This window comes from Rattus norvegicus, chromosome 9 (genome assembly GCF_036323735.1).
Source record: "Rattus norvegicus strain BN/NHsdMcwi chromosome 9, GRCr8, whole genome shotgun sequence".
In the NCBI taxonomy this organism is placed as follows: domain Eukaryota; kingdom Metazoa; phylum Chordata; class Mammalia; order Rodentia; family Muridae; genus Rattus; species Rattus norvegicus.
Window position 1 is genome coordinate 75678756 of NC_086027.1, and position 20276 is coordinate 75699031.

The following is a 20276-nucleotide window of genomic DNA, read 5'->3' on the forward strand; positions in this document are numbered from 1 at the left end:
AAATCTGTATGAGTAGCTTACCTGATGGCAATGACAAAACAGGATGGAAAGAGGGGTCTAGTTTTGAAACATGTTCTCTTGACAGGTGAGACTTGGAACTCTGCTCCCACTTGTCCCAACTTAAAGGTGACCCCATGTAAGGCATCTGTGTGGTATTTAAAAATGCTTCTTTTGAAGGTAAAGTCTGCAAGAAAAAAAATGTAAGATTTTCATGTAATACTTTAAAAGGACAGTAGAAATTTAATATATGAGGAATATATTAGGAACAGCCTGCTTAGTAAGTCACCTTGATGTAGAATGAAATGTATCGGCTGCACATCTGGAGTGGTGTGGCTGGAAAAACCTGGGTCTTTCAAACTAAAGAGTGACAGTCAAGAAAATAAGTCTTTTCACCATCACAGTGAAACACAGTAAAGAGAAAAGGAGTCCATAAAAATTAATGACTCTTCCTTTGTCCATTTCAGTTCCTTCTGCAAAAGCTTTACTAATCTTGGGCTGGAGAGGTGGCTCAGCAGTAAAGACCACTTGCTACTTTTCCTGAGGACCCAGGTTAAGTTCCAGCACCCACAGAGGGCACATCAAGCTCCAAAGGATCTAATACCTTTTAGCCTCCTTGAACACCTGCATACACGTTGCACACTTACACTTTTTAAAAGCTTCACACATTTTTGTCAGAAGTTTTCAGTTAACATTTTTATTATTTCCATTATAAAAGATTTAACCTGTTTTTATTTTAATTTAGATTTTTATTGCATATGAGTGTTTTGCTTGAATGTGAGTGTATAGTGCCTAGGAAGCCCAGAAGAGGGTGATGGATGCTCAAAACTGGTATTATGTGGGATTGTGAGCTACCATGGCTGTGCTGGGAACTGAACTCAGGTCCTCTGCAAGAACAAGCACTCTTAACTGCTGAGCAATATGTCCATCCCTATTGAAGGTTTTTAAAAATGAAATTAACTGTTATATATTCAGCTTCTATGCACAACTGTGCCCAGCTTTCTTATTCCACCAGTGTCTTTATAGTTTCCTTTAGTCTTCAGTAGGAGATGAAAATCCAAATGTACTGTCCTCATGTGATTCTAGCTTAGATGTTTCAGTTAATTCTGAACTCTTTGTCACTTGGAAATGTTAGCCATGCTGAATGGGTTCAGTTTCATTAATAAATAGAAAACTGACCAAAGGAGAAACTCTTGTTTTCCAACTGGTTAAAACAGGAATAGCATTAATTTATAACAATTTCAAATGATGTATGTGGGGCTGGAGAGATAGTTCAGTAGCTAAAGAAAATCTTTGCTAAGCAAGGATAAGAATCTGATTGTACCCTGTATGTATGTAAAACTCGAGGTATGGCAGCAAACTCGGTGCTGAAAGTAGAGACAGGAAGATTCTGGAGACTCGATAGCCAATCTAACCAATTGATAAACTCTACTTTCAGTAAGAAACCTTTACTCAAAAGATAAAGTAGAGCTCTTCACTCACTGTGGTCTAAAAGCTTAGTCTACTTCCCACTCTTTGTATGAGACTACTTCTCCTAGATTAGTGTTGCTACCACCCTTTGTCAAAGAAGGCTCTCTGAACAACAAAAGGAGAACACCAGAGAAAACCACAACTGTAACCAATGTAAACATCAACACATCATAGGATCTGCAAAGTAGTCAGCCCTGAAACCTCATGCACACAACAAAAATGGGCTCAGCAGCAGGTTTTATATATCTGAAGTTCTAGGAAAAGTAGTTGGGAAGGGTTGAAGTAAAGGGAGGAGAGAAGGTGATATAAAACAATTTGAATTTAAAAAGATAGGAAGACATTGAACATCAACATCTTATCCACCTGTACATGTACATGTGCACACCACATGCACACATACATATACCACCACATATAATAAAACTTGAAAGATGATCTAGTTATAGGAGTTTTTTTGGTTATTTGTTTACCAGGATATATTCTCAGTTTGCCAAAATGTCTTAATTGTGGGGTTGTTTTTTCTGAGCCTATTGAAATCACTACATTTTCCCAGGTAAATTGCACTAACATATTTATAAAGGTGAAGTCTACCTTGGATTATTTTGAAGAGTCTCAGTAGGGGTTTGGAAAATTGACTTTTTCAGAGACTCAGCAATTGGCTTTTTGAGTTCATATATGTTTGTTTTATATTTCACTGATACTGATCTCTGCCTTACTTTCTTTAGGATTAATCAAGTACCTCCGTTAACTTATTCTTTTATGTTTTTCTTTCTGTTATTTGTGTGTGGTATACGAGGATGTGCATGTTCATGTCTGTGTGCATTTGTGAGTGTAGGTGCACTCACCATGTGTACATGGGAAGAGGCCAGAGGTTGAGGTCAAGTTGTCTTCCCCCATTGCTCTCCACTTGACTTGTTTATTTTGAGACAGTGTTATTCAACCTGATGCTAACCAGCAAGACCGAAGCTTCTCTTTTCTCCCAGACATACTTGGCTTGTTATGTGGGTGCAGGTTTTCATAGTGTGTGACCGTAGTCTCCCTGAGCTGCTATAAGTAATGCAAGCTAGATGGCCCATAAATAATAGAAAGTTCTAGAGGCAAGAACGTCTTAATTGACAGTGTTGACAAAGTCTATGTCTGTTGATGGCCTCCATTTCTTCTTCATAGATGTATTTTACCTGGAACCTCTCATGGCAGATGTGGGGGGCTAGCTCTCTGGAACTGAGACAGTCAGGTCACTAGTGGCCCTGATTCTAAATGTCACATGGAGGGTAAAATTTATATATAACAGTTTGGGGAGATAAATTCTATGGAATTCCCCAATAGCTCTCAAGGAAAAGTTATGTCTTGATCAGTTACAAAATACATTAATTCTTTCTCCCAAAATTTTAACTCATTCCATGTATCAACTCAAAAGTCCAGCATTTCATATAAATATATACATCAAGTACAAGAGTCAAGATTCAATTCAGCTCAATTAACCCTTCCATAAATCCCTGTCTAGCTATGAACCCAACACATTATATACTTCAAAAATAAACAGAGAGGAACAGGACAGATATTCTCATATATCCACCTAAAAGAAGAAAATACTTGTGCAGAAACAATCAGCTTCAAAATATAAGAAACAACATTAAGACACCCTGAAAAAAATTGAAAAGAAAAACAGATAGTATACAAATTTGTATTTATTGTTGGGAGATCTGAAAAGTAAACTGTGTAAGGATATAAATGTCTTAGTCAGTACTACTAACTCAGTGAAGCTAATCAGAGCACCTATTTAAAAGTTCATCCAAACTTTAATCTGTACATTGAATAGTCACATGTATAGTAATTTTACGCTGACCCATAAAACAAATCTCAGTAAATTTAAAGGCCTGACTATAGTGCTGGAGAGATGGCTCTGAGGTTAAGAGCACTTAATTGCTCTTGCAGAGGACCTAGCTCTGGTTTATTTCCTAGCATGGACTTGATAGTTCGTAAGCATACGTGAGTTCAGTTTCAGAGGTCAGCACCCTCTTCTGACCTCTACAGGCGCAGGCACTGAATGTACGTGATACACACACACATGCAGACGAAACACTCAAACACAGAAAGAAAAAATAAATCTAAAAGGCCTAATTGAAATCATACAGAATGTTTTTTAATCACAACACAAATTTGAAATAATTTTGTCATATTTGAAAACTAATTATAAATATAGGATCAAAGAAAAATCAAGTCAGAAAATACAAAGAAGCTAAAAAAGAAAAGGAATTAAGCCTCAAGTAGGCAATATGAGCCATGCCAATCTGACTCTCCCATTAGATTGCCTAAATTAAACGCACTAACTATTAATGCAGATAGTGGAGTATTTCTGATGGCAATGTAAAATGCTGACCAAAAATCATGCAAAAAGATGTACAATAATACATTTGCAGCTTTTATTAATATAGTGCCACTCAGCAGGAACCCAAATAACCAACAGCAGATAAATTATGATATAATAGTCACACAATGTAAAGTAATTGTTTTATGATCTCTGTCCTCTGTAGTCCCTTCCTGTTTCCTCTCATGCCCCTTGAAATCATTTCATTGTATTTTTATCTTATTTTTATTGTCTTTAATACAACACACTTAAGATTAAAATATTTAAATCTCTATATGGAATTGATCTATTCTCCTTCTAGTTCTATTTGTCTATACTTGGAGCCATTGCTGAGGACATATTACTGTAAGCCACGGCATTCATTCACCCTCTTTCCTTTTTAAATGTACACTAAGCTAGTCATAAATTTTTGTTATCATATATAAGAATAAGTTACTGAGTTTCCAAAGTATCTTGCTAAGTTTTACTGAGATTACCTTCAATTTAGGTAAGGTGTCTGCTATTTAAGATGATATTTTAAATATTACAAAATACTGCAGATTCCATGCAGGAAATGCTGCTGTGGGCAAATGAGCTCCTGGAGACAGTCTTGTTCTGCTGTAATGGGGGTGCTCTAGTGAAGCCCAAGAGATGCTGTTCCAGGATTGCTTCTTGCTGAAGTGCCTTTTCATGTTTGTCACTGCCACACTCATTTATTTGGCTTGGTATGAGTAGACACCTGGAGACCCTCAATGCCTATAGCCTAGTGTGATTACTTTCTAGGTGACAGCTTATCCTATTAGGCAAATTTCCACAGATCAACAGGAAGATGAATGACACATTAATGACTTATAGAATTCATGGTCTGATTCAAATAATTTTTAGGAAGAAAGTGTTAGACTCAAGAGTAGAATGGACTCCTTCCTAAGAATAATTGTAAGGGATACAGTGAGCTTTCATAAATTGTACTAAGAAGAAAAATAAGCTTGGGACGGATTTGTGTTTAAGGAAGAACATTCACTGTAGGTCAAGTCCAAGGATATAGACACAGGTGTATATTGTGATTAAAGCAAGGCCATGTGAAACTGCTGCTTTGAACTGATAATGAGCTTATGGAATGAAACACTGCTTTGAACTTGATACTATCAACATCCTTCTGTAGCTTCCTTTTGTATAACATTTTATCTGTGAGGTAATTTTATAAAGAACTTTTGTCTAAGAAGATGCTGTTGGTGCTCTGTGCCATCCACCCAATGGATATATGTCTGTTTGTGTGTACATACATACATATGTAGGTATATGTGTATGTATATAAATATGCATGTATACTTGTGAAATTGATGAAACAGGTAGTCAGGCCTGGCTAGAATGTGTATGTATGTATGTGTATGCATGTCCTTTTCTTTCTCGCCAACCACCTTAAGAGTTAAAAGAGCTCAGAGTTTCTCACTGGGCATTCCTGCTGCCCCAGATAATTAGGTTTTGTTCTGTCAGTAGTGCTGATCCTGTATATTGCCCACTACTGTAAGCATGTGGAGGGAGCACAGAGGGGGCATTAGCACCAACCCTAATCACCGACATCATACCTCAACTCTGGTGTCAAAGCTGGTCTTTGTCATAAAACTTTCATGTTTCTATGGAAAGAGTTATGTGATCTTAGAAAATTTACAGTCTCCTTTTAGGGACATAACCTTGCTTTTTAAAATATGTATTTAAATGGTTCTTATATGGTAAATGGTTTTAGTTTTAATAATTTGTTGATGTGATTATACTAATATAGAATTCACATCATAATCGTCATAGCTTAGTTTCAGTCCTAAATTCAGGGTAATTCTTCGCTGAGAACATCTACTGTCTTGTAGCACCTGAAGTAATCAGTTTCAGTGGCAGCACCATTCTTATTCATTGCGGGACATATGTTGTTTTGATAACTTTGTGTTCTCTTTAGAAGCCTAAGATCTTATATTTTTCATAAATTTCATGAGAATCTGTTTAGGTATGGGTTATTACATATTTTAGTTAATAATACTGAATAGTTGATGGACTTTTTAAAAATATATGCCTTTTTCCCCAGGTGTCAGAAATATATGTGTTTTGTGTTCTAGGAAATTCCCTTGGCCTTATATTCTAATCGTTAGAAAGACAGATTAATCCCAACAATTTTACTTTTAATTTCTAAAGATTTGATTTTGTTTTATGATTATTTATTACAACAATCTGTTCTGGAAATTGATCTGTTTCCACCAAGGTCATCTTTTAGGTCATTTCTTTCTTTGCTCCAGAACCCTCTATCACCTCTTTTTTCCAAAAAGCAGTATCCATTAACATTTACATTTTGTCTTTTTCCCAACCGAGTGTTGGCTGCATGCAAGTTGGAACCCTTACATCTTCTTCGCTATAGCATCTCCACTGTCTAAGCACTGCAAGGCACGAAGTAGGTAATGTTGCTTACTACAAGAGAGGAGAAGGGAAGGACGACATATCAAGTACACTATTGCAAAAATCTAAATACTGTACTGACATACATGGAAGCCTGTTTCCCTAATACAAGTCCTTCCTGAAAGACATTTTATGGAAGTTCTTATCTACCAGCTTTAATGAATTGGAAGGTTGTATTTTGCAAGGCTCATTAATTAGGGCTGTACTGCTCTATTATAAAAGGAGAATGGAAACATATTTGTTCTGCAAATTTCTCCAAAACAAGAAATATTGGGCAAAACAAAAATAGTAAAAATAAACCAACCAAGAAGTAGGAGAAGAAAATGTAACATTATACTGGGCAAACATAACAAAGAATGCCATTCCTTACTGGCTTGAAAGAACTAATGCATAACACAAAGACTGAGTCCAAGGTAAACACAAAACTAAGGATTACACTAGGTTAAAAATATGATACAGAATTTGTGTTCTGAAGATGATAGAACACTTTCTGTTCACAGCCCAGCAGAGTGTATACAGCTGTGAATAACATGCGTGAAGGAGAGAGTCAGACTTGGTTCATATCCTACCATGTCCTAATTCTTGATGCTAGTATGCTATTCTTAGCTTGTGTGAGACCTTTTATGAAAGGAATTCAGTGTTACCATAATTGGAAGTAACTTTCTATTTCTTCTCTTCCAAAACTTTTATCATACCAAGTTAGCTAAGACAACTCATTCATTCTACAAAATGTTTCTGTTTCAAGTTTTTTCCTCGTGATCCAAGTCTCCGTTACACTGTTTATTCTGATAGTTCCTTGTTTTTCTAGTCTCTTCGGAGCTATTGCAAACTGACCCTTTCTAAGGCTCTGAGGTAATCGTTGACAAATAGTCCTCATATTTCATTTCCACAAAACAAAGATCATCACTGATTCCCCAACATTACTCGAATTCGTTGGCTTTTTATCATCCTCATTCACACTTGAATACTTATGTGGCAGAGATTGGGTTGTATACCATTTTAATATCACTTAGTCTCAACATGATTCTTTATGGTAGCCATACAGTTTCTCCTCTTTGATTTCTTAAATGAGGTCACCTATGTTTTCCAAAGCAGACCTCATTTGGAAGGTTGCTTAGTGGAAATGGACACAAATTCTTTCCATTCTTAAAAGTATAACCTCTTATGAAAAGATTTCTATTTCAACAAGGCTAGAGAGATGGCTGCAGTTAGGACTTTCTACTCTTTCAGAGGATCAGATTTGGGGTTGCAGCATCCATGTAACGTTAGATTTATATGTATCTGTAACTTCAGGTCTTGTATCTCACCCCTCTGGCTTCCATAGGCACCTACATTCATTTGTCTATGCGCACACTTATAACCTACTTACATTTGAAAAGTCTAAATATCTTCTTTAAAAGATGTTTCTCCATCCTTTTAACTCTGGGATGGACAAGTGATTTACTTTGTCCTTCAAAATGCAGTGGAAATGATATATTTGTGGATTGTATCTACCTTCATGTTGTCTTGTGGGCATTGTTCTTAGGTGACATGAAAGGAAGCCATTTTAACTCTTGGAATATGAGAAGTCAGAAGGTGAATGAATGGAACTGAAGCAGACAACTTTCAGTATTATCTGCCAGAAGAATGACTGAGGATAGCTTCTTACAGCAGAAAACCAACAATACCCTAGTAAGAAGTACAACAGGCTCAAGGTATAGCTCAGTGGCAGAGTGTTTGGTTAGCATGAGGCAAACCTTGGGTTCAATTACCAGTGCTGCCACAAAAAACAAATGAACAACTTGGATTTCAGTCCACTGTATTTTACAGAACACATACGTGGAGTAACCTAGTAAAATTTGGTACCAGACAGATTGAACTGCAATTCTATAAGGCATATTTTCTCACAGAAGTAATTGTATGCATGTAATAAATTTAATTTCTTCACAACAATATCAACCAACCAGACAACCTCCTACCCCCATCCCAAGCTCTCAGGAACTAAACCACCATCCAAAGAGTACACAGGATGGACCAATGGCTTGAGCCACATATGAAGCAAAGAATGGCCTTGTTGGGCATCAATGGGATAAGAGGTCCTTGGTCTTGCCAAGGCTTGATGCCCCAGTGTAGGGAAGCGGGACGGAGTGGGTGGCTAAGTGGGGGAGCACCCTTATAGAGCAGGGGGAAAGGGTAGTAGGTTTCTGGGGGGTGGGGACTGGGAAGAGGGATAACATTTAAATGTAAATTTTTTAAAAATCAAAAAAAAGAAAAAAATGCCATCAAGAAACCTCCAAAAATTGAATTTCTTCAACTCACAAATTCCTTTACCACAATTACTTATTATCTAAAGAAGATCTTCTATGGGATAAGTAGATGTGACACCCAGGTGAGGAAGAGCTGGTTTGTCAGCAGTAGATTGCTATTACTTAAATGATAGATGTCACCTCCTTTTCTTCATTTAATCGGACACCTAAAACACTCAAATTCACCTATGTCCTATATCAATATAATTCATTATTTGTTTCCTACAGATTATCCTCTCTTCCTCAAGGTACAAGAGATTATCTGAGACACTAGGTTGAAACGTAATTTGTCTATGTGCCTTATTTCTCCAACAGGAATTTAAGTCCATATAAAATCATATTACTTTGAACTTTTTCTGATTTTTTAACCAAAGGATGAACATACCTGTATTTATTTTATATGTTATCCAAAAATATTTTACTTAAATATTTTAATTAAAATATGAAGTACCCTTTAATCATATGAACCATGTTCCTAAACCTAATAATTTTATACTTTAGAAAGGAAATGAAAACATTAAAATAGAAATCTTAGTATATTACTAAACTACTGCTTGTACTTCTGAATTATTTTATTAAACCACCCAGCATATAACTAGATAAGCTGTAAAGTATCAATTATGAGATAGTCTAGTGAATGCCTTAGAAACACTACTTTACCTTTGCAATAAGGTTTATTAAGGAATTTTAGTGAATAAATACAGAGAACGAGAATCGTTTTATATAATAAATATTTGTATTCATTCTTAATTTTAAGATTTATTCCAATTTTTAAATTTTAGGTCTACTACAACTGTTTTTGTTTTTATGACTTGGCTTGTGAGTTATATGCTAAAACTTATGATTAATGAAAATTTTTTCTCAAATGGTTTCTTAGTATCCCATAGTTTTCTTAAGGCTTTTTACTTTTTAGATAAGAATACCTCCTCAAAGTGCAAATATAATTCTTCATAGCAACACTGCAAGTGATAAACCAACTAAAAGGTTACCTTCTAATAAAAGAAAGTTGGTTACATTTACATAGAAGCAAGAGAAGAAAAGAAAAATAAGAGAATAGTCTAGGCAAGGAGGAACCTTCCATTTGTGTATGCATGTGTGATTATAATATTCAAAGACAATGAGGCCATCAACTCGAGAGTGATGCGGGTACTCATGTTAGAGAAATGAAAGAGAGAAGAAATAAAAGTAATTAAATTTTAATTTAAAATACATTAAATTTAAAATGTCTTTTTAAAATGTAAACGTGTTTTAAAGGGGGTAGAAAATAACACAAGAGATGACAACACAAATCTACTACAAAGTTTAGGTAAAAATCCTGACCAGGTCACATTTCCTATATCATAGTGTAATAATTTATGACTTGTGCTGTGAATATATAAGAATTTTTAGGGAAAGAGTAATCATTCCTGTCCTTACACCTAGTATGAAAGAAGAGAATATAAACAAACTACAGGAACTTGGCCTTTCTCCAACCTCCTAGCCATATTCTCAGCCGACTGGCTTGACTTTGGCCAATGACACATGATAAAGCTCAAATCTACTGTTTCAGTAAGTTCCCTGATTTATTGGTTTCAACATTTAGGGGATTAAATAAAATCAAAATAATCCTGATATCTTAATTTAAATGGAATGTGTTATAATTAGAATATGAGGTAAACTATCTGTATACCTAATCATCTACCTCCTGTTTGTTTTTAATCAACATACAAACAAGATTCTCTTATAACATTTCCATATATGCTTAGTTTGGATGATTCTCCCCTCCCCCACAACTAAATCCTTTACACCCTTCCCATTCCCAGTTTTCTTCCTTCCAATGTCCACATCAAATGTTATATTAGCTTCTTACTATATTCTTGAAAAGCCTTTTTTGTTTTGTTTTTTTCTTTTCATGAACATGCATACACATATATAAACATTTAAAGCCAGTTTCATGTATGAGAGAGAAGATTTAATAAGTGGTATTTTTGTAAAGAATATTGAGAATTTTACCTTAAAGTCTAGAACTTTCTGGGTTTTTTTTCCCCACTGTTACAGAGAACTCCCTTTGCCAGAAATTAGATAGGGTGGTTCCCTGGTACCTACACCTGAACTGCCAACTATGTAGGACAGAAGGTTGCATGGCAGTAATAAAGTAATACCAAGGATCTAGACAACATTATGGTCAGATAATCATTCTTATTTTGAATAGTAATTGTAATTGTATATTAAGTTAATGTTATTAAATATATTTGTATGTTAAGAATTGTAGTATTTTTCTGGAGAATATCTTTATATCTCACCCATGCCTACCAATGTATTTTCCTAGCTCTAAAGACATATCTGTACTGTAGACATGTCAATAGTTTTTAATTACATTTTACCAAATGTAAAAACAGATTCTCCAGGAGTAAACTAATGCATCATCATGAGAAATAAGCAGACAATAAATAATATGATCTACCTAGAGACTCAAGTTTCTAGATTTGAAAACTCTATGGAGTTTTAACAATGGTTAACCTGGTCTCTCTCATTACAAAAGAGCAGGCTTCTTAGAGATATCAAAATAAATGCAATAAGATAAAACAAAAACCATCACATATTGGACAAAGCAAACCAAGGAAGGAAAAGAGCCGAGAAGGCACCAGAATCAGACCCACTTTTCATACATTCAGAAATTTCTACCTCAAAATACTAAACTGAAAAGCTGTATGCTTAGATGACTTGGTGCAAGATGCTGCTTGTATATTAAAAAAAGTTCTATCAGTTTTTGTGTGTGCACATGAGCACATGAGTGCATGTATAAACCACACGCACTGTGAGAGGACAGAGGACACTGTAAGTACATTTATCCATTGAGTCGTAACTGGTCCTTGACTGTTTCTAAGCAGAATGCTCAAAGTACCTAATGGTTTCTTGAAGTAGGAAATGACATTAGCATGAAGGTGAATTACAGGTTACTGATAAAACTGTTTGTCCTTAGTGTCAGGACCTTTGTTAGGACTTCAGTACCACATTCTAGAGCTCACTCATATTCCCAGGACTTGGGAGGCAGATGTGGGACTGTTACAAGTTCAAAAACAAAGAACTACTTTATAGACTTTAATCAACAAACCTGCAATGTGTCTACTTGTACTTCAGAACTTGTCTATGTCATACATTTCTGCAAACTGCAGTTTCTTTTCTGTCTAGCTGTGTCTGTTGGATACTTATAGGGCAAATAAACAATAACTTTATTCATAAAATTAAACTTAATACAGATGAGCTATACTTGCAAACTGCACATAGAAGTCATACCTAAAGCCTCATTACAGGTTCCTATACATTTGCTGCTGAGACCTCATATTGATTCTGATACCATAAATGGCACAATACTAGTGGTCTTGGGGAAAAGGTTAAGTGGTTTAGAAATGTCATTCATTGGGATCCAGAGGATGGAGTGTAGTAGTTTCAAATGATAACCCCTGTGAATCATGTCTTTTAGTATGAGTTATCCTATAAATTCTCTTGAATCCCACATTCACTTCGTTCACTCAGTAAATTAACTATTTGCATTTTGGAAGACCTGGGCAGTTTAAGAATTTGCCTATTCTAAAGAAATTGTCCTGAGATGAGCTCCTCTCTCACCCCTTATCACGGAAGCTTCTTGGTGGAGCTAGAAACTAACACAAATGCCCACAACTGGACAATATGCAGAAAATAAAGGACTTTGGAGCTCACTCCCAAATAGGGTGTCTTCATCAAAGCCCCCTGCCTCGAGGCTCAAGGATCAATTCAAAAAAGGAGGTAGAAAGATTTTAAGAGCCAGAGATGATGGGTGACTCGAAGGAAATAGTGTCTTGCATACACAGCAGGACTAACACTCATGAATTCGTGTACAAGACCTTCAAGGGCTCATGCCAGGTGTCCAGTCCTGAGAGGGGAAGTTGACACCAGGTTCCAACTTTAACCAAGAAGCTATTTGTAACTGATAGCTGCTGGCAAAGGGGAAAAGTCTCCAATGCACTGTCACTAGGTTTATCTAAGACACCCCAGGGCAGACTGCACACAGGGAGTAATTGGCCACCAAAAACCTAACGCCATGGTTTGTTTGGAGGTTTTATATGGACTTCTTTTGTTGTTTATTTTGGCATTTTTGTCTTATTTTTTGTTTTTATTTTCTGTGATAGAAATAGAATGTGATAGAGGAAGAACAAAGTTGGGTGAGTAGGTTGGTGGGGAAGATCTGGGAGTAGTTAAGGGAAGAGAAAAAACATGATCAAAATATATTCTATGGGAAAAAAAGTTTTAGTTTTAAAAAAGAAAAATGATGTGGAAGGCCGGGGGAGATGGATCAAAGGTTAAGAGTACATAGAGCTCTTCCAGAGCATCTGAGTTCAGTTCCCATCATCTATAACAAATGACTCGCAACCAAGTATACCTCCATCTCCAGAGTAACTAAACGTCCTTTGTCTCCATGGACACCTGCACTCATGTGCACATACCTATGCACAGACACATAGCTACATACAGACACAAACACACAAGAAAGCCAATCCTCTGGAGAACAAGTGGAAAAGCCCCAAAACAACATGGACATGAAAAGAGGCATAGCAACCAGCACAGTTTAGATTTCATGTGATTTATCCAATTATCACTATACTGAGAGACTTTAGGTAAGTAAGCATAAGTAATCACCACTCAGGTAATGAAATCAGGTCCAGATTCATGAAGGCTAATAGTAACAGTTTAAATCTCTGTGCTCTTGATTAGTCTGTTAAGTTACAGTTAACAAGAAGGATGAGCCATTCTGAAAGTGTGCCATGGAACATAGATCCATATCTGTGGAAAGGTAAATATGACATTTCACCTGTTTATAGACCTGACCACGACAGTCAAGAAGATATGAAGGTGTAACCACAATACTAGATCATTACAGTGCCCTTTCGGGCAACCTGACCACTCCCTCAATGTTTATTACCACAAATACATTCTGCCAGCACCCTTTCCTGGCTTTCTAGCTGTTACATGGTACACCATGTATGCACAAGCCAACTCAAGCTAAGTCTCTATAAGTTTCTCTGTGTCCTTTTCCCTGCTTTCCTATTGGTATGTTTTTCTACAGAACTCAAAACCTATGAAAATACCTGAGTCACTTTGTATACATATATATTTATTACTAATTAAGTTTATGAGTCACTGGATCTAAAAATTAATGTATGCAGTGGTGTCTTTAGTTTTAGTTGTATTTCTTTTGGGAGTAATGGCTTTTCGACTTTATTGGTGACTTACTGGGATATGCTAGCTTTTGAAAGTTATTCAAGTCTCTTACATTTTTACTGACAAATGTTTTATTTGATAAAATGGAACATAATACTAGCCATTTTAACCATTATTGCCTATAATTCTCTTTATGCCAAATTTTCATTAGTTTATTTCTTGGAAAATACATTTATATGTAAAATATAGATTATATATTCATCCTTGATTTGAAACCTTTTGATATATATCCATGTACATTAAATATATATATGCATATAGCCAGGCATGGTGGCACATGCCTTTAATCCCAGCACTTAGTAGAAAGAGGCACATAGGCCCGTCTGGTTTACATAGCAAGTTCCAGGACAAGATAAAGGCCATGAGTCAAAAACAAAAAATCCTAGCATGCATACGTGAGTGTGATATGGGTATAATAGTTTTCACTTGGTGTATACGCTCAGACTTAATGCCTTTGTTGAAAATAAAGCATGAAAGGCCAAGCTAACTTAGTGATATATTTATCTTGTTTAAGAAATCACCTAGCAAGCTGGAAAAATGATTTAGCACTAACCACTCTTCCAGAGGTCCTGAGTTCAATTTCCAGCAACATGGTGGCTCATGACTATCTGTAATAGGATCCAATGCTCTCTTCTGGTGTGTCTGAAGACAAGTACAGTATAGTCATATAAATAAAATAAATCTTTGTAACAAAGAAGGAAATGACTGGAGAGATGGCTCAGAGGTTAAGAGCACTGCTAACTGCTCTTCCAGAGGTCCTGAGTTCAATTCCCAGCAACCACATGGTGGCTCACAACTATCTGTAATGGGATCTGATGCTCTCTTCTGCTGTGTCTGAAGAGAGCAACAGTGTAGTCACATATATAAAATAAATAGGTCTTTAAAAAAAAAAAGGAGAGAAATAAAGAAATCGCCTAGCCATGAAGATATTTTCTCATTTTTTCAAGCATGTTCTTTAACATTAAAACCCATCATTCACCTTTCTCTAACTTGAAGGATAATTCAAAATATACAACACAATATTATTATCAGTCCATTTCCTGCTTGAAAATTTAGGAGGTCCTAAAATCTTTCATTTTGCATCATCTCTGTCCTTTTCAGTGTGAACTGGCAATGTTCCTGATGATACACAATTCTTCAAAACACCACGACCCTCCTATATATTTTATAGAGATTCATGTCCCTAGACCAAAAAGTTCTCTCAAGATTCTGAACTGTTAGCCCTATCTCTTGAGATACATGGCTTCTGCTGGGATGATTTTTGCTCACAGATGACTTTACTCACAAATCAAAAACCCATTATATTTGGCAAATGTTTTTCCATACCTTTGGCTCACACCACAGCATATTGTATAACTTTTCCCCAACTGAACATGAGAAACTTAAGTTCTAGTTCCTTTACCTACAGTTCCTTACTCGGTTACCTTTTTCTCTTGTAGTTTACCAGAAACAACTAGTAGAAACCAAGTCACAACTCTTCCCAACTTGTTTGCAAATTTCTTTTAGTATAACTATCCAGATTCAAGGCTCCAGCCTCCATGCTGAAGTGGGCCTGCCAGAGAGCCTAGCTGAGATGAGGGAGGCTCCGGTATAGTGAGAGACTGTCTCAAGGAAACAGGGTGGGGAGCAATAGAAGATGTATTGTTCTGGCCTCTGTAAGCATGTCTACCCTCATATTCCTGTGCAAGCACCCCCCCACACACACACAACTTCTACATTTTTCTAGTAACATTCTAATAGCAGCACATACTTTCTAAGATGTCAGTACTTTATCCTCTGTACAGATATTATCTGGACTTTCTGTACTCAAAGGAATCTAGACTTTTATGTATTTGTTAAGGTAGCATATACTCTTAGAGCTGCTATAACAAGATGCTATAAACTAAGGTTGAAAATTCAACCTCCATTTTCTTACGGTTATAGCATCCCAGCTGTCAGCAGAGCAATACTCTCACCATCCAGGACTTGTGTTGTCCTTGACTTATGGTAGCATAATTCCATAGTGCTTTCTCATTTTCATAATGCTGTCAACCCTTTGTTTTCCAAATTCTAGTTTCTTTTCTCTTATAAGAACACTTACCACTAGATTTAGGGTTCATCTTAAGTCCAAAATGATTTTGGTATTATTATTTATTTAAGTTCCTTAAATAAATATGCAAAGACCCTATTACTAAATAAATGGATAACATATGCATGTCATAGTAAAGTAAAACAACTGAGTAGCTTAGCTTTAGTATCTGCAGGGTTTTCTTGTTTTGTCTTTTTTTTTTTTTAAGACCTAAAGAAAGAATAGTTGTGTGTATTCTTCACGGTTACAGCTAGTTTTTAATGATCTTTGACTCTAGATCAGTGGTTCTCAACCTGTGGGGTTGCTACCCCGACAGGGGTTGCATATCAGATATTTACATCAAAAATCATAACAGAACCAAATTACAATTGTGAAGTACAAATGAAATGATTTTATGATTAGGGTCACCACAATGTAAGGAACTTATTAAAAGGCTGCAGTATTCTTTGAACTCACTTTTACGTGCACATGTCATTTATCATATAAGCATTCCTCTGTGTCCAGTTTTACCAGTTTTAAAAAGCACCAGTTGTATTGGATTAGAGCCATCATGATCACCTCTGCAACAAATCTATTTCCAAGTTAGGTCACATCTTGAAGTATTGAAGGATTAGAACATCAACAAAAGTGAGTTGTTGGGGTCACAATTAACTATAGTTCATTCTCTTAGGTACCAGGTATCAGGACATGGGCATCTTTTGGGATAAAAATCTTAATATTAGTTGTTTAAATGTTTTATTCCCATCTCTGCTCCCATAGTTTTTTGTTTAAAGTCAACTATCCTATCCTTGTACTTATTCTTATACAGTAAAGATGCTCACACCCACCCTAGCCTTTTCCAAGATTTGTCTGTGGTGTGAAGGGAGGGAGAAAGGGAGGGCGAAAGGAGGGAGGGAGGGGAAGGGGAGACAGAGACAGACAGATAGACAGAAACAGAGAGACAGACACACAGAGAGACAGAAAGAGAGTCAGGCAGATATTTTCCTGCTTTTTTACTTGTTTGATTAGTTGCTATTAATTTTGGAAATTTCTCATTATTTCAAATATTTCTTTCTTTAGTCCCATTTTTTTTAGATATCTTAGTACATATCCAAAATTACCTCAGTTCTAACATGCTCTGTTTCATTTTTTAATTTTTTTTCTGTTGGAATTGTTCTGGAAGTTTCAATAGTCTCTGCTATGTGTGTTGATCGTTCCTTGGCCATGTCCACTCATCAGTAGCAAACAAACTACAGTGTTTTAAACTTGTAGCATAAGTCTTTGGTTCCTCATGGATTTTCATCTATTTGCATTGCAAGCCTATTATGCTTTTTTACTTATGTACTAAAGACCCTAACATAACACTGTTAATTAAGATTTTCCATATGACAAAATATGACCTTTTCTCATACTTGAGGTTAGGTTTAATAATTGCTCTGTCTCTTCAGAGCAATTATGCCTTGGAGATTGTTTTGTAAATATTGAACATGATTTACCATGCAATAGGAGGTAAATAAACCTTTTATTACTGTATTATAGAAATTAAAATAATTGCTATTGCTATAGGTACCAGATAATTCAGAATATCATTTTATTAATATAAATTGGAAAAATATGAGTTTTATTATGAATTCCTATGTAATGAGATGTTCTTTGATCTTATCTGTTCCCTTTACCCTCTCCTGTTCCCATTCCTGTCTCTTACTGATCCCCTTTCTCTTCCCAAATAGTCATAGTTTTTCTCAAGGTATTTTTTAATAAAAAATTTTTAAAAATCTACATTCTAGATATGAGAGAAAACATGAGAGAATTATTCTTCTGGGCCTATTTGTTTATTTGTTTAGTTTTTACTTAACATGATAATGTCTAGTTCCATCCTTTTTCCTGCAAATGATATAATTTGTTTCATTATGACTGAATAATTCACTCTGTCTCTGTGTGTGTGTGTGTGTGTGTGTGTGTGTGTGTGTGTGTGTCCATTAACACCTCTGGAAAGACAATCACTGGGGTAAGCAGAAATAGAATTAATTTTCTTACCAGTATGCTGACTTCAGATATATGCCTAGGAGTGGTATAGTGGAACATGAGATTATTCTAATTTTAGTTTTCTAAATAATCTCTTTACTGATTTTCTTGGTGGTGGCATTAATTTATATTCCACTAATGATGTATATAAGCTGCTTATTCAGGAATTTCTATTCCTGGCTATCCTGATAAATGCCATTCTGATTAAGGTGAAATGGGAATCTGTCTAGTTCTCGTTTGCATTATCCTGATGGCTGAGGATGCTGAACATTTTCCTACATGTTTATTGGCCATTTATACATCTTGTAAGAACTGACCAATTCATTCACCCATTCACTGCTTAGACAGTAGAAGGCTTGATGTTCAGTTTTATGAGTTCTTTATATATATTCAAAATCATTTGTTCTTGTAACAAGGCCTAATTATGGCCATGTGTGAATCACTTTTTACAGTATCATTTGTTGAAATTGTATTTTCCGTAAGTTTTGTTTTGAGCTACTCTTGAAATAAGTTAGCTGTAGCTCTATGGGTTTATTTCTTGGTCTTCTCTGCCTTCTCAGTGGTTTAAATTGAGGTTTTGTTCCAATACATAGATGAGTCTTTCTTAGCATAGCTGTAGTTGATGCCTCCAGCATCAGTTCTTTTTGTTTGGAATTGCTTTGGCTACTCAGGATCTGTTTAGTTATAAAATTGTTTTTCCTGTAAAGAATGTTGAGGATTGCATTGGATCTATAAAGAACTTGGGTAGAATACATATTTTCACAGTATTAACCCTGCTGACTTATTGGCATGTTTTCCCATCTTCTCTAGTCTTCCTGGGTTTCTTTCATCAGTTTTTTACACTTTTTTTTTTTGTAGATCTCCTTCACTTCTATAGTTAGAGTTATTCCTTATTATATTTGGAGCTGATTTCCTTTTCAGCATTATTATTAACTGTGTATTAAAAACGAACTACATTTTGATTTTATATCTATGTGCTGGAAATGTTTAGCAGACCTAAAAGTCTTATGGAGGAGATTTAATGAAGGTCTTTTAAGTGTAACATCAAATTATTTGCATATAAGATTAATTGAATATTTTTGTTATATGCATATCATTTTCTAATGCTTTACTCTTATCATCTAGACAAGAATTCCCATGATGTATTATATAAGAATGGGAGAGTGAATCCTTTATCTTGCTTTTGATTTTAGGAAAAATGCTTTTACTTTTCCCCATTTTGTATTCTTTAGGCTATACATTTGTTATATGCTATGTGTGTGCATGTGTGTGTCTGTTGTATGCCACAAACAGGCTGTTTTCATTTCAGAAACTTAGGAATGGTTTAACATAAGCAAATTAATAACTACAACACATAGATATACAAAGGGACATAAATCACATGACTGCCTCACTGTTCCAATAGATAAAGAGCCCTTGACCAAGTTCAACATTTTTTAAATAAAATACTTGCATTTGGGAATAGAAAGAACATAATCATGGATGGATGGATGGATGGATGGATGGATGGATGGATGATAGATAGATAGCTTAGATGACATCATGCCATGCTTTTCTAGCTTCTCAGGCATTTGTTGAGAGGAAGGTCTATTCTTACTGGGATGGAAATGCCTTTATAAGCACACAGGAGTGCTCTTGTAGTAGCTGTTGTGTTGCATTTGGCCTTCTATTTTCACTTTGACTCTTGCTGTTTTACCCTCCATGTGTTCTCTGTGTGCACTAAAACTCACCAATATTCTTTCTGTGTTCTGTTGTTTGCATTTAACTCTAATGTGACATAGAGAGCTTCTATTCTTGCCATATTTATTAGGGATTCTTAGTGCCTCTAGTGCCTGTTTGACTGTATCATTGGGTTTGAGAAGTTTTCTGTTACTTTGTAATTGGATGCGTTCGTTATACCTTTAGCTTCAAACCCACCTCTTCTTTTAAACATATATTTAGGTTTTTCAGAGTCACAGGCATCGTGTTTTGTTTTGTTTTTTAAACTGATCTCTAAATGTACTCTTGACTGTTTTTAATCCCTGGTTTGTTTCCTCTGCTTTGACCTACTGTCTGTGTGATAGATTCCACTGGTGGTGGTGGTGGTGGTGGTGGTGGTGGTGGTGGTGGTGGTGGTTACTGTTATTGATTTGTTTCTTGTTTGGCTTCACTTTAAGCGATTTAAATCCATGTTGGAGACCTTTTATATCTACGTACTGAATTGAAGTCCACACTTCAGTCACCTGATTTTTCCGACCTTCCTCTCTGAAGTCACTGGTCATTTTACAGTAGGCTTTTGAATTTCTTCTCTTACATTGCAACTATTTCAGCATCTTTGGTTTTGCCTACTGAAAAGTTACGAACTTTTAGCTAAAAAGCCATATTGCTAAATTTGTTCATTTTTGGGGGGTTTTATATTGTGACTTAGACATCTCTTGAGATGTATATG

At 35.7% G+C, this 20276-nt stretch overlaps 1 protein-coding gene across 24 annotated transcripts in view; it reads right to left on the reverse strand.

Annotated features, from left to right (window-relative positions):
• The window catches only part of Kansl1l (KAT8 regulatory NSL complex subunit 1-like), a 105866-nt gene that overhangs the window by 17891 nt on the left and 67699 nt on the right, over positions 1–20276 (reverse strand). For 21 of the 24 annotated variants that reach the window (XR_010055014.1, XR_010055015.1, XM_039084617.2 and 18 more), the window contains one exon: positions 22–184. Coding sequence is in view for 22 of the 24 variants with exons in the window: in XM_039084617.2 (XP_038940545.1) it covers positions 22–184 (163 nt within the window). In the remaining 2 variants the exon portion in view is untranslated. Of the gene's footprint in view, positions 1–21; positions 185–3888; positions 6266–20276 lie in introns of those variants that run through there. The other 3 variants (XM_063268153.1, XM_063268154.1, XM_063268156.1) reach the window with 2 other exon arrangements.